This window comes from Macaca mulatta, chromosome 7 (assembly GCF_049350105.2).
Source record: "Macaca mulatta isolate MMU2019108-1 chromosome 7, T2T-MMU8v2.0, whole genome shotgun sequence".
Taxonomy (NCBI): Eukaryota; Metazoa; Chordata; class Mammalia; order Primates; family Cercopithecidae; genus Macaca; species Macaca mulatta.
In genome coordinates, this window is record NC_133412.1 from 109812405 (window position 1) to 109825514 (window position 13110).

General features: G+C 39.9%; 1 protein-coding gene across 3 annotated transcripts in view; it reads right to left on the reverse strand.

Annotated features, from left to right (window-relative positions):
* The window catches only part of SLC25A21 (solute carrier family 25 member 21), a 507140-nt gene that overhangs the window by 24655 nt on the left and 469375 nt on the right, over positions 1–13110 (reverse strand). For all 3 annotated transcript variants that reach the window (XM_077937769.1, XM_077937768.1, NM_001265644.1), the window contains 1 exon segment: positions 9129–9293. In XM_077937769.1, coding sequence (XP_077793895.1) covers positions 9129–9293 — 165 coding nt within the window.

Consider the following 13110-nt stretch of genomic DNA (forward strand, 5'->3'; position numbering starts at 1 on the left):
CCAAAACAAAATTCTAGAGATTGAGAAACTGGAGGCAGGGCACACTGAGATGCTTCAACATGGAGGTAGGGAGATAATCAAGAAGTCTTTGAACCAAGCTAGTTCAATGAGATTATACCTCTGAACTTCCATACATGAAACCCTCTCATGCCCCTTTAGTTCCACTTATGTAATATGTCTGTTCCATATACCCGCCGTTTAAGGGGAGTAAGTTGCCTTTATATTATGTGCCAAAAACATTCTGGTCAAGCTAACCTCTGCAGCCTCCATTTCTCCTTCTCTACTGGTTCTCCATGCACCAGCAACACTCATTCTTAATCTTCTCTGGGGTCCCTGAGTTTCTTTCTGCTTCAGGATAGTCACATTCCTGTTCTTTCTGCCTGGTTCAACCTCTTCAGATTGGCGTGGCTTGTCCTCATTCTTCAGCCCAAGCCTAAACATTGTTTCCAAAAAAGACCTTTCTAGCCAGGCTCGATGGCTCACCCCTATAATCCCAGCACTTTGGTAGGCTGAGGCAGGAGGATCACCTGAGCCCAGGAGTTGGAGATCAGTCTGTGCAACGCAGGGAAATTCTGTCTCTACAAAAAAAAAAAAAAAAAAAAAAAAGAAAGAAAAAAAAGAAAATGGACTTCCCTACACCATCTCCCTGCCCCATCATGGGTCTAGATTAGAATCCTTGTTTATAAATTCTCACAGCTTGATAGTTATCTTGCATGGCACTTAACACAATTGGAATGATTCAGTTCCTTGTGCAATGATTTGTTTATTGTCTGTCTCCTCTATTTGACTGTAAATGTTATTAAGGGAGGAGCAGTGCTGATGCTTCCTAAGAGGGTGCCCAACACACAGTAGGTGCACTGTGAATACTTTTGGAATGAATGAATAGAATAGACCCACTGAGAACCTAAAGCTATTTGCACCTCATTTCCATCCACTTGGGGAGTGTGTGACTGGCCTGAAATTTATTTAAGGAAGTATTTGAACCCCTGGCCCTCTGCTCTCTGCCCTCTCCCATACCCCCTCCCCTATACATACCCCCACTAGGGAGTCTGTGCAAACTGCCAATGAAAGATACCCCTTTTTACCACAGAATATTGTCACATATCCTGGAATTTTATAGATAATAGGTACTTGTAGTTTTCCCCCAGTGGTTTCTAGAAAGGAGAGTTGTTCTTAATGAAACTTTAATGTTCCTGCCCTTCCCATTACCGGATGATTGGTAAGACTAATGATGGAGTAAGAGAGAATCAGAAAATTAAATGCTCATAAATTAAATCGTACCATGCTCTAATTCTATTGAGATTCTTCTTTTCAAAATATAAACAGCTCTGTCTAAGTTCTCCCCTTGAACCCAAAGGTGCATTTTTCATTCAGCTCAGTGCACACCTTAGGGAAGGATGTAGCTCTCAATCATGAAACTAACACATTTCCACATTTCTTCTGGTAAACTGAAGTGGGTCTGGCACCACCCTCAGACATTCTACAGAATTTACCTTGGAAGAAAATAAATATGTTTGACTTAATGCTGTCTGTAGTGAATGACCACAGGGACAGGTCTAAATGGTTTATTAAATAAGAAAGATTGAACATTTGAAAAACTGTTCTCTCTTAAAATATTTCTAACCCACACATGTAATTTATATCATGGCAAAATTCAACACAAAAGGTCTATTGTTTTTGGCAAAATAACTGCAAACATCCTTAATTAGGATGCAAACTGAAAGCACCATTTAATACTGTTGACAGCCATTAGCTTTAGACAGCTGTTTCCACTACTATTTTATTTATGGAAACATATGAAAAGAAGTAAATATGGAACTAGAAGACAAAATTATTCACGACATGCAATATTTAAATCTTATGATTTTTATTTGCATGTCAACATCACAAATAATATGCTCTGAACATCCCCAACTTGGAATGGTAATGAAAAAAACTGTTTTTGCAATGAGAGCTTATTCCCACAGATATTCGAAAAAGATGTCAGCATTTCAGTTAATCAGTATCTGTTTCTAGTGGGCTTTACTTTGAGAAGTGATGGCCTCTTTCTGGGGAGAAAGGGTAATTCTTTATCCTGACACCCCATTCCATTTACTACAAGATGTAAATGAATGCTTCCATTAAGTGAATTCCATGGTCAGTCAATATCCAAAGCAGTCTTTCCTCTATTGTAGTCACTTATTCACCATTCAATAGGAACAGCTAGCTCCTAAAAACAAATCTGAAAGGACATAACATAGGGCATCATTTTCAAACTGGTAATGCACCATTCTTCCAGGGCCGTATCTCATAATTCGGTGTTTCTACAGATTACGGACTGAGGATACGAAAGGGAGGACCAGGTTATGGGTCTGAACATGGCAGAAAGAGAATCCGGTTACATTATCTGGACATTTCAGACACTTCATTTATTTAAATTTTAGTAACCACTTTTAAAGAGATAATTTATGTGTGACAAAATACAAGGTAAGACTGGGCACGGTGGCTAATGCCTGTAATCCCAGCATTTTGGTAGGGTGAGGCAGGCAGGATCACGAGGTCAGGAGCTCGAGACCAGCCTGACCAACACGGTGAAACCCTGTCTCTGCTGAAAATACAAAAATTAGCCACGCATGGTGGTGCATGCCTGTAATCCCAGCTACTCAGGAGGCTGAGGCAGGAGAATCACTTGAACCCGGGATGCAGAGGTTGCAGTGAGCCAAGATAGTGCCACTGCACTCCAGCCTGGGTGACAGAGCAAGACTCCATCTCAAAAAACAAAACAAAACAAAACAAAACAAAAAACCAAGGTAAAATGTAGAGTGAAAACATTACATGATACGGTCGAAAGAGCTCTGGTCTTTCGTTCTTTCCCCACCCCTGCCAGATGGCTTCAGGTGAATTACTTCAGTAACTCATCTCTGGGCCTTGACTTCCTCTTAGGTTTCCTTATCTGAAAATGACAATTATTGTGACAAGGATCAGGCAAAATCATGGAGTCTATAAAAATGATTTTAATAGCATAAAGTGGCACAGAAAGTTGAGATATTTTTCTGTGATAACTTAAAAAATGTATGTACCATAGATCACTAATCTGAAGAGTTAAAAAGTCAAGAACTTCAAGGATGGTAACTGACCTGAGTTACCTGGGCTTACTGTTTTAAGTTCCTATTTTATCTCTGCAAACATAGCCTTAGAATTAAGTAAAATGTGAATATGTAAACTGGGTGATCTATTTTATGAGGTTCTGCTACATTTTTCAGTGATTTACTTCCTATTATAAAGTTAATGCATACAAAATGTAAAAGCTCTCAACAGCTTAGAATGGTATTAATATAAAGAATAAGTACTTCCCTCCACCACTGCTCACTTCCTCCCACTCAATCTCTCTCTGTCTCTGCCTCTGTCTCTGTCTCTGTCTCTCTCTCACACACACAATTCCCCATTTCCACTCCCCAGAGAAAAACATTATGAACAGTTTCTTGTAAAACCAAGTACTTTGAAGATGAAAAACACTGTAAGACATTTATAGATTTTTTTTTAAATTAAAGAAAAATCTAGAATTATCCCATGCCAGTCAGAGTTCGTGAAATCTCAGATTTCCTTGGAACAACAGAATGACCAATTGCTGGGTAAGGGAATTGAAACAATAACCCTGTAAACAAACTGTCCAAAGTGAATGGCCAGAGACAGCCTACAGCAAAGATGGAATAAAGTCTTCAAGAAACACCACCTCCTCATCATGGTTTATAACAACTTGATGACGTTCTTCAACATGTTTTAATGATTATCATACCTTCCCCTTCACAAAGGATTGATTTATTATGGTTTAAATTTAAAGAATACTGGTTTCCCAGTTTTGAATCAGGCTTAGATTACAGAACACATAAAATCAATGACTTTGTTCTAGGCCAGGAGAAAAAAAAAAAAAAAAAAAAGAAACACCAACCAGCGTTCGTTTAAGTACACAAGGAATAGTTTGGGGAAAAAATTCCTCCTGTAATTCTGCATACTAATGAGCTCCACTACTCCTTCCCTCACACGTCACTGGGACCATCTCACTTCACTTTTGTGCCACCTTAACATTCACAAATTACTTCACATATTATTTGTTTTAATCTTCTAAACAATCTTGTCAGATAGAAAAACACTGTTTTTCAATTTACAGATTCAAAAAACTGAAGCTCAGAGCAGTGAAGTGATAGACTCAAGGTCATTCCACCAGTAAGGGACAAGACTTCACTTCTCATTGAGGTGACCGATGACTTCTAAACATCTATCTCCAGCTCAGTTTTTTTCTCACAAGCCACAGGACCCATATCCAACCAATGAACTTAACATCAGCACTTTGCAGTCCCAAATGCAGTTAGACTCAGAGTTTCCAGGCAGAGCCCATCATATTCCTCCATAAGCCCATTCCTCTTTCAGTGGTTTTCTTTCCCAGTGAATGGTGCCACAATTGTTTCAGTTGCTCAAGCCAAAAACCTAGGCATCCTTCTGAACCCCCTACTTTTTCTCAACATGCACTTATGGTCCATCACCACATCCTGCAGATTCTGCCTTCGGAATACTTCTCAAATAGGCCCACTTCTCCGTGTCTCCCCCATAGATGCTATAGTCCAAGACTCCACCACCTTGTATTGCAATCATTTCCATGTATACATTCTGCCTTTTCCCTCCCAACCCCACCCCACTCCTTCTCCACACTGTAGCCAGAGTCATTAGGCTGTTCCTCTGCTTAAAATCATTTGTTGGCTTCCAAATGATGAAGATCTTAGATGAAGATAAGAATCCTTAGTGTGGCCTACAACGGCCAGTATGATCTGATCCCCTTGTGTCTCTCTAGCCACGTTCTTGCCTTCACCTTTTTGCTTTCATTGCTTGGGCTATTTTTTCATTTTATCCAAGGTACCCAGCTCTCTCCCTCCTAGAGCCTTTGTGCTGGATGTTCCATGTGTCTGGAATGCTTTTGCCCATTTGCTGTCCCTTGCTAATTTCTAACTCATTCTTCAGCTCACATATCACTTCCTTAGGGAAGCCTTCCCTGACCATCAGGTTTATACTGGGGGAATTGCTCCTTTATTGCTCCTAAATGTGAGTTTGTTTGTTTACTTGTTGTTGTCTGTTACATCCATTGCCTTGTAAGCGCTGGGACAGCTTCTCATTATTGCATCTCCTGGTGGCTGGCACAGGGCTTGGCACATGTTAGATGCTCAATAAATACAGGTTCAATGATGACTGAAAGCCAGGAGTCACACTCAGACCTGCTGACCCCACATTTTACGCACAACATTCCTCTCAGCCCCCAAACTAGCGGGCCCCAGTGCCTAGATCATTAAATCAGAGTACTGATTAATAAATGAATCACTTATTTACTAGTACTATCTAGTATATATTTACTAGTATAATCTGGGGATGGGAAGTGATATCTAATAGAGAATTCATTTGCCAAAGGAATCAGTGCTTTTAACTTGGAAGCTAAAGCTTGGAAATGAAATTCTGATCCACGTGGCACATTTTAGCACTGTCAAAGGAAGTTTGTGATTTAAAATTGTTAACAGTCAAATATATAGAAAGCAATGCATTAGCATTCTTTACTGGTGCAACACTACTGTTCAAAGAAGATTACAGTAGAATTTATTCAACTTTCACTTTTTAAAATAATGAAAGCCAGGCATAGTTGGTGATGCCCATAATCCCAGCATTTTGAAAGGCTGAGGTGGGAGGATCACTGAAGCGCAGAAGTTCAAGACTAGCCTGGGCAACAAAGGGAGATCCCAATTTCTACAGAAAAATAAAAAAATTAGCTGAGTGTGGTGGCACATATCTGTAGTCCCAGCTACTCAGGAGGCTAAGGTGGGAGGATCATTTGAGCCCAGGAGGTGGAGGCTGCCCAGAAACACTGTTTCAAAAAAACAAACAAACAAACAAACAAAAAAAACTAACTAAATAAATGAAAACAAAATAAATAAAATAATGACAAATCATATCTCAGTAAACTCCCTATTGTAGGATACTCTGGATGGGAGTGAGGAAATGAGGCATTCCAGTTACAGGTTCTCAGCTTGGTAAAACTTATAAAAACATAAAAAATTAATTATAAACCTATGATGAACAAAATGTATCTTTTATTTAAATATTTAGAAGATAGTTTTCAGGGTCCTGATTAATAAATGAATCACTTAAGTGCTATCTAATAGATAATTCATTTGGAAAAGTGCTGGTTGACATTTCACTGAATATCATTAGAAAAAATTGGGTAGACACAGGCTAACATTTTTTTTTTTTTTAATAAGATCTTGCCCTGTCACCCAGGCTGGAGTGAAGTGCCATGGTCATGGTTCACTGCAGTCTGGTCCTTCCACGCTCAAGCAATCTTTCCACCTCAGTCTTGCAGGCAGCTGGGACGACAGGCACTTACCACAGCACCTGGCTAATTTTTAAAATTTTGTAGAGACAGCGTCTCACTATGTTGCTCAGGCTGGTTTTGAACTCTTAGCCTCAAGCAATCCTCTTGTCTCAGTCTGCAGAGTAGTTGGGACTACAGATGTGTGCAATCACACCTGGCTAATGTTTTTTTTTTTATTTTTTATTTTTTTTTGTAGAGATGATGTCTCACTATGTTCCCTGGGCCTGTCTCAACTCTTGGCCTCAAGCAATCCTCCTGACACAGCCTCCCAAAGTGCTGGGATTACAGGCTTCAGCCACTGTGCCAGTTTAGGTTTTTTTTGTTTTGTTTTGTTTTGTTTTTAACAATTCAGAACATTTAATAACTTAAGTGTATTGATTAATTGTAGAATAAAGTTTGTACTTTTGGATTTTCTTTTTTAGCATATGACCAAACATACATCTGATTAATCTTTTTTTTTTTTAGATGGAGCCTCACTCTGTTGCCCAGAGTGGAGTGCAATGGCACCATCTCAGCTCACTGCAACCTCCACCTCCCAAGTTCAAGAAATTATCCTGCCTCAGCCTCCCAAGTAGCTGGGATTACAGGCATGTGCCACGATGCCTGGCTAATTTTTGTAGTTTTGTAGAGTGGTTGTCTTACAGTCTGAAAAACAGAGTTGGTTTCATGGGTGTGTGACTAGTGCTGTCGTGTGGGGCCTGCATTTAGAAGAGATGAGCCCCATGATTGGTATAATGCTCTACTGTCACTGTTTTGAAATTCTTAATAAGTTCTGAACAAAGGGCTCTGCATTTTCATTCTGCTCTGGGCCTTACAAATTATTTAGCAGGTTCCTGCTAAAAAAAATCTCAGTGTTTTGAGAGCTTCTTTGTGTCATCCAGAAACAAAGTGTTTATTGCACTCATATTCTACACCTTGACAAGAGGAGAACTCTGAGGGTCCCTGGAATCAGAATTGTCAGTCACTAGGGGCGTCTATATACACTGGCCAATCAGGGATTTCAGACCAAAAAAACATAAGCTTCTACTCAATAAATGAGATTTCCAAATACAGTGAAACCTGGTTAACAACTTTGGTTAGTGAAGTGAAGCAATGCCAACAGACGGTTAATGTGGAACACATGGTGTAGATTCAGCTGTTATTTGAGAAAAGTCCTGGCCTTTACTAGAATATGGGGGATAGCTGGGCAAAGATAGGTACAACTAACTTTACTGAACAGTCTGGTCAGCCATACTAGAAATAGTTTTATGATTTTAAAAAAAGTCCTTCAATACTTTTCTACTAAGAAAAATGAAGAACTGGACCCCTAAGGGAAACTGCCTGCTTGTGAAAAATGTTACTCCAACTGGTGCATCCAGGATTGCAATTTTAATTGCAAGCAAGCAATTTGATGGTAGGGAAAAATTCTGTGATACTATGGCTTAAAAGCACATCCTGTGCTACTCTTATAGTGCAGAAGTTGAAAAAGGCTGTTCGTATCTGTAAGTTACCATTTAAAAAGTTATTATTATGATTATTATTATTTAGAAATAGGGTCTTACTTGGCCGGGCGCGGTGGCTCACGCCTGTAATCCTGGCACTTTGGGAGGCCGAGGTGGGTGGGTCGCCTGAGGTCAGGAGTTTGAGACCAGCCTGGGCAACAAGGTGAAACCCCAGCCATACTAAAAATGCAAAAAAAACTAGCTGGGTGTGGTGGCAGGCACCTGTAATCTCAGCTACTCGGGAGGCTGAGGCAGGAGAATCTCTTGAACCCCAGAAGCGGAGGTTGCAGTGAACTGAGATTGCGCCATTGCACTCCAGCCTGGGTGACAAGAGTGAAACTTTGTCTCCAAGAGAAAAATAAAAAAAAGAAAGGAAAAGAAAAAGAAAGAAAGAAATAGGGTCTTACTCTGTCACCAGGCTGGAGTGCAGTGGCGCAACCATAGCTCACTGCAGCCTTGAACTCCTGGGCTCAAGCGCTCCTTCCACCGCAGCCTCCCAAGTAGCTTGACTATAAGTGGACACCACCATGTCTGGTTAATTTTTAAATTTTTTGTAGAGAGGTCCCATTGTGTTGCCCAGGCTGGTTTCAAAACTCCTGGTGTCAAGCAATCCTCCTGCCTTTGCCTCCCAAAGTGCTAGGATTACAGGCATGAACCACTGCACCCAGCCTATAAACTATCATTTCAAAATAATAATATTGAAGATGATAATAATTATCATCATTGTTATTTTGCATCAAAAGCAAATGATTCTAGAAGAATCGATTGATTACCTACCCTAATTAACCTAGATTAAAAATTAATACCCAGGTGAAATTTAAATTTTAGGCCGACAATTTTTCCTTGTGAGTTCAAAACTTATTTAAAATATAAAACTTTCAACTTTCTAGAGAAAGTTATACTCCTGAGACAAAAAGTAAGTAATAATACAGTTTCTAGAAATTCCTATTAGTAATAAAGGGAAAGCACTCAGTTGTAACAATAGCTTCTTCAAGAAGATAAATTTTGGTGTCAGACTTGGGTTCAGTCCTCAACTTTACTGTTTACTATGTGAGCCTGGGCAATTTCCTTGATCTTTCTAAGCCTCCGCTTCTGGATTTGAAATAGGGATAACAGCACTCAATGCAGATGTAAGGATCGAATTAGATAATAGATGTAGGTGTCCAGCACAGTGACCGGGACAGGATAAACATTCTACAAATGGAGCTATCTCACTGATAGGATTTTTCCTCCAGGATTTTAATTTATTAAATAGTTACCTTATTGACAGGAATCATGTTTTTGACATTGTAGTAGAAGCCAAAATAAACCATGTTGAAAACTCCATGTCGTCCCAAAGTTGCAGTTAATCCTTTGTTGAGGCCCTGGAGTCCCCAGCCTTCCTTCTTAATGATTTGTCTTGCATAACCCATAGTGGATGGTTGCTGCAGAAGAGAGAAGCAAAGCCAGAAAGATCATTTTTGGGACTGTGGAATACAGTAAATTACCATATTAACTTCCCTTCAAGCCAGAATTATTAGGGACTTTTTCCCCCCAGCTATGAATAATCATGCCTAGATCTGTGTCTTTTAAAATCAGCAAACCCAAGAAGCAAACAAAATTGCATGCATAAAAACAGGCTTTAAAGAAAAGATTGTTGGCAAAGAACAAACCATTTTGATAGAATTAGTGAAACTGATGTTATAACTATCATCACTTTCAACATGTAAGTAATTATATCCAATTCTGAATTATTCACACTAATGAAGGAGATTAACCATATAGATAATTTGGTAATCCATAACTGCACATTATCCAAAAGGACTTTGTATTTGGCTCCTGAATCCAGTGTATTTACCTTTCTAATTATGTTTTTCTAAAGCTAATGTTACAGTCTTGATTCTATTGCCTCAAAGGTTGAAGCTGGCACTATGTTATAAATTGGCCATAGATAAATAGCTGTTGATTGTACACATCCTCAAGCAGATATGCAATCAGTGTGTGTATCACTGCTGTGATAAATTATACATAAATGGTGTTGGGAGTACTCAGTTACCACCTTGAAATTACTCCTTTCCAGTCCCCTGATTGATTATCCAAGGCTGAAATGTCCTGACTGCTAGAATCTAGTCTGGCTGAAGAGCTCACCGCCGATTACCCTGAGATTTACAATTTGTTACAATACAATTACAATTCACATGGGTTTTAAAAAAATGTATGAGTGATTGTTTCTTTTTTTGAAGGTACTGTACAAAAGATATCTCTCTCATATTTTCACTGAATAATAGGGGAAACTGTTTTTTTTTTCCACCTATGAGGCACACACTGACATGACATTTGTTTGATATTTCACTGAAGCAGGTTGTTAGAGTGGTCGTGGCAGTCTGGCATACTTTCAGACTAAAAGTATTTTCTTATCATGTGCAATTAAGGCTACATCAGCAGAAGAGAATAGAACAAATCCCATCAAGGCTTTTCTTCCAGTCTGCATTTATAATAGCTATGTAATTAATGTGAAACATTTAAATGAGCTTGTTTAGATAGTAAATCCTATAGTTTTGGCTGATAAATGGTTTGAAGACTCTAGCTACACTCAACTTCATCTATTAATTTAAGGGAGCTAATTACAATCAATTACAATAAGCTTAAGAAAACTCTTCTTTGTAATATGAAAAAACCATGTGAGAATACATCTTAAAACAATAAGACATATCATACAGGAAAACCAAAAAATTTTCTGAAGGTTAAAGTTTACTTTCTGTTTGACAACATGAGATTGTTTTGTGTTTCAGCACATTGACTTTCATCCCCAAATCATTATTTTTGGGTTTTCAAAAGAGATAGGACAAGTTGAGCAGAAACTCGTTTTTGTTGTAAAGACCCTGGAAGTGCTGAGTAAACTGCCCAAGTACTGCTGTCTTGCTTCAAGAAAGGCAGTCTAGGGGTGGGGGAAGGAGAGGACAGCTTTCCTGGGGCTGGGAGGAACAGGACAGAGGTGAGGCTGCCTGACCAACACAGGTTCTCCCTGCACCCAGCCTAAACCTTTTCTCCATCCTCACTCCTCTGAGGTCCTGAGGGCATGAGGGAGGAGGAGCTCCGAGGCCATCTAAGTTTTAGAGCAACAGAGAAACCAATGGCGCTAAAATAAAGTGCAAATAACAATGGCTTTCCCTAAAAAAATGGGTGTAAAGATGTTTCTATTGTTTAAAAGTGTTAGTATGCTAAGTCATTAGAATTAGGATGACTAAACTAAGTATTAATTTGGATAGCATCTTTCTCATCATCTTGAGAAGATTTCTCCTAGATCTTGGTGAGAGTTGACAAATATTCAAATGGCATTTGCTAATTGTCCGTTTCCTGATTTTCACTGACTTGGGTGCTGTGTGTGTTTAAGCAAACATAATGCATGGATTTTTCTTTTTTTCTTCTGAGACGGAGTCTCACTCAGTCGCCCAGGCTGGAGTGCACTGGCGCGATCTCGGCTCACTGCAAGCTCCGTCTCCGGGGTTCACGCCATTCTCCTGCCTCAGCCTCCCAAGTAGCTGGGACTACCGGCGCCCGCCGCCACGCCCGGCTAATTTTTTGCATTTTTAGTAGAGACGGGGTTTCACCGTGTTAGCCAGGATGGTCTCGATTTCCTGACCTCGTGATCTGCCCGCCTCGGCTTCCCAAAGTGTTGGGATTACAGGCGGGAGCCACGGTGCCCGGCCATAATGCATGGATTTTAAACTCAAGTGCTTTGTTGAGTTTGAACTCTAGTTGTCAGTAATTAATTGAAGAGTAGCATGGTAATTGGAAATAGGAGCTCAGAGCTAGACAGTTCCAAGTTTGAGTCTCAGCAATACCACTTGTACTTTGGCAAGTATTTTATTCTCTCCGATTAATTCTCACTTTATTAATTTGTAAATAAGGATAATGATAGAATCTTCCTGAGGCTGGTGGCTTCTGCAGTGGCTCAAACCTGTAATCTCAGCATTTTGGGAGGCTGAGGCAGGAGGAGTGCTTGAGCCCATGAGTTCAAGACCAGCCTGAGCAACATAGTAAGACCCCAGTCACTACAAAAAATTAAAAAATTAGCCAGGCGCTATGGCAAGCCTGTGATCCCAGTTACTCAGGAGGCTGACTCAGGAGGCTGATGCGGGAGGATCACTTGAGGTCTGGAAGGTGAGGCCGCAGTGAACTGTTTATCCTGTCATTGCATGGTGACAGGCTCCAGCCTGGATGACAGAGTGAAAGTGAGACCCTATCTCAAAAAACAAACAACAACAACAACAAAAAAACTTCCTCACAGGATTTTTGAGATTGTTGAAAGAAGTCAATGAACTTAGTCCATTGTAAGCAACTTAGTCCATTCTAAGCATTCACTATACACTTAGCTGTTAACAATAATGGCAGTTACGCTGACAATCATAAAAATAGTTATAACAATAAAATGACAGGTAATTTCTTTGTTAGTTGAAGGCAGTGGCAACCAAAAGGTGGAGTCTGATTTGAGAGAGAGAAAGCTTCTTTATTTCTTCATTCCTTCTGGCTGTCCTTTCCTTTTCCAAGAGTCCCAGACCTTTGTGATAAAGTCCACCAGAAATGCATGCAGCATGCAAGACAACAGGTCTGCTTCCTCCGAGACTCAACCAAATTCAATGCTTGGGGTAGAGATCTTGTTCCAGGTATAGTGCCTCACCCAGGAGCTTTCCTCTCTGGAGCAGTAGATCCTATAAATTGGCCTCTTCCTTATCCCTCAAAGTGAGTACCCTGGCTAGGATCTCTGCATATGGGAGGAAAGGCTGGCAATGGAAAAGCACATGAATTGGGCTTCCCCCTCTACATGGCTTTCCAGCCTACAGAGCACATTCATATATGTGATCAGGTAGCTGGAACACAGGAAGTGCTCAACACCTTTAGCCATTATCATACATGCTCAGTACTTTATGGTGTCATTTAATCCTCTCAATAAGTGTGTGAGATATGTCTTATCATGACCCCTATTTGGAAGATAAGGAAATTAAGACTTAGAAGTTAAGTTACTCGCCCAAGATTACAGAGTAAATGGTAACAACAGGTCTCCAACTGAGGTTCCTTGAACTCCAAATTTGTACTTTTACACTCTTGGTGGTTCTGCCATCCTAACATATCTGATTGCTTCTCTCAGCAACCTTGTAAGGTAGGCAGCTGGTATATCTCATTTTTCAGGTGAGGAAATCAAGGATTGTTAAGCAACATGCCTAAGATAAAATGCTGCTGATAAATGGCTTAAGCAGAACT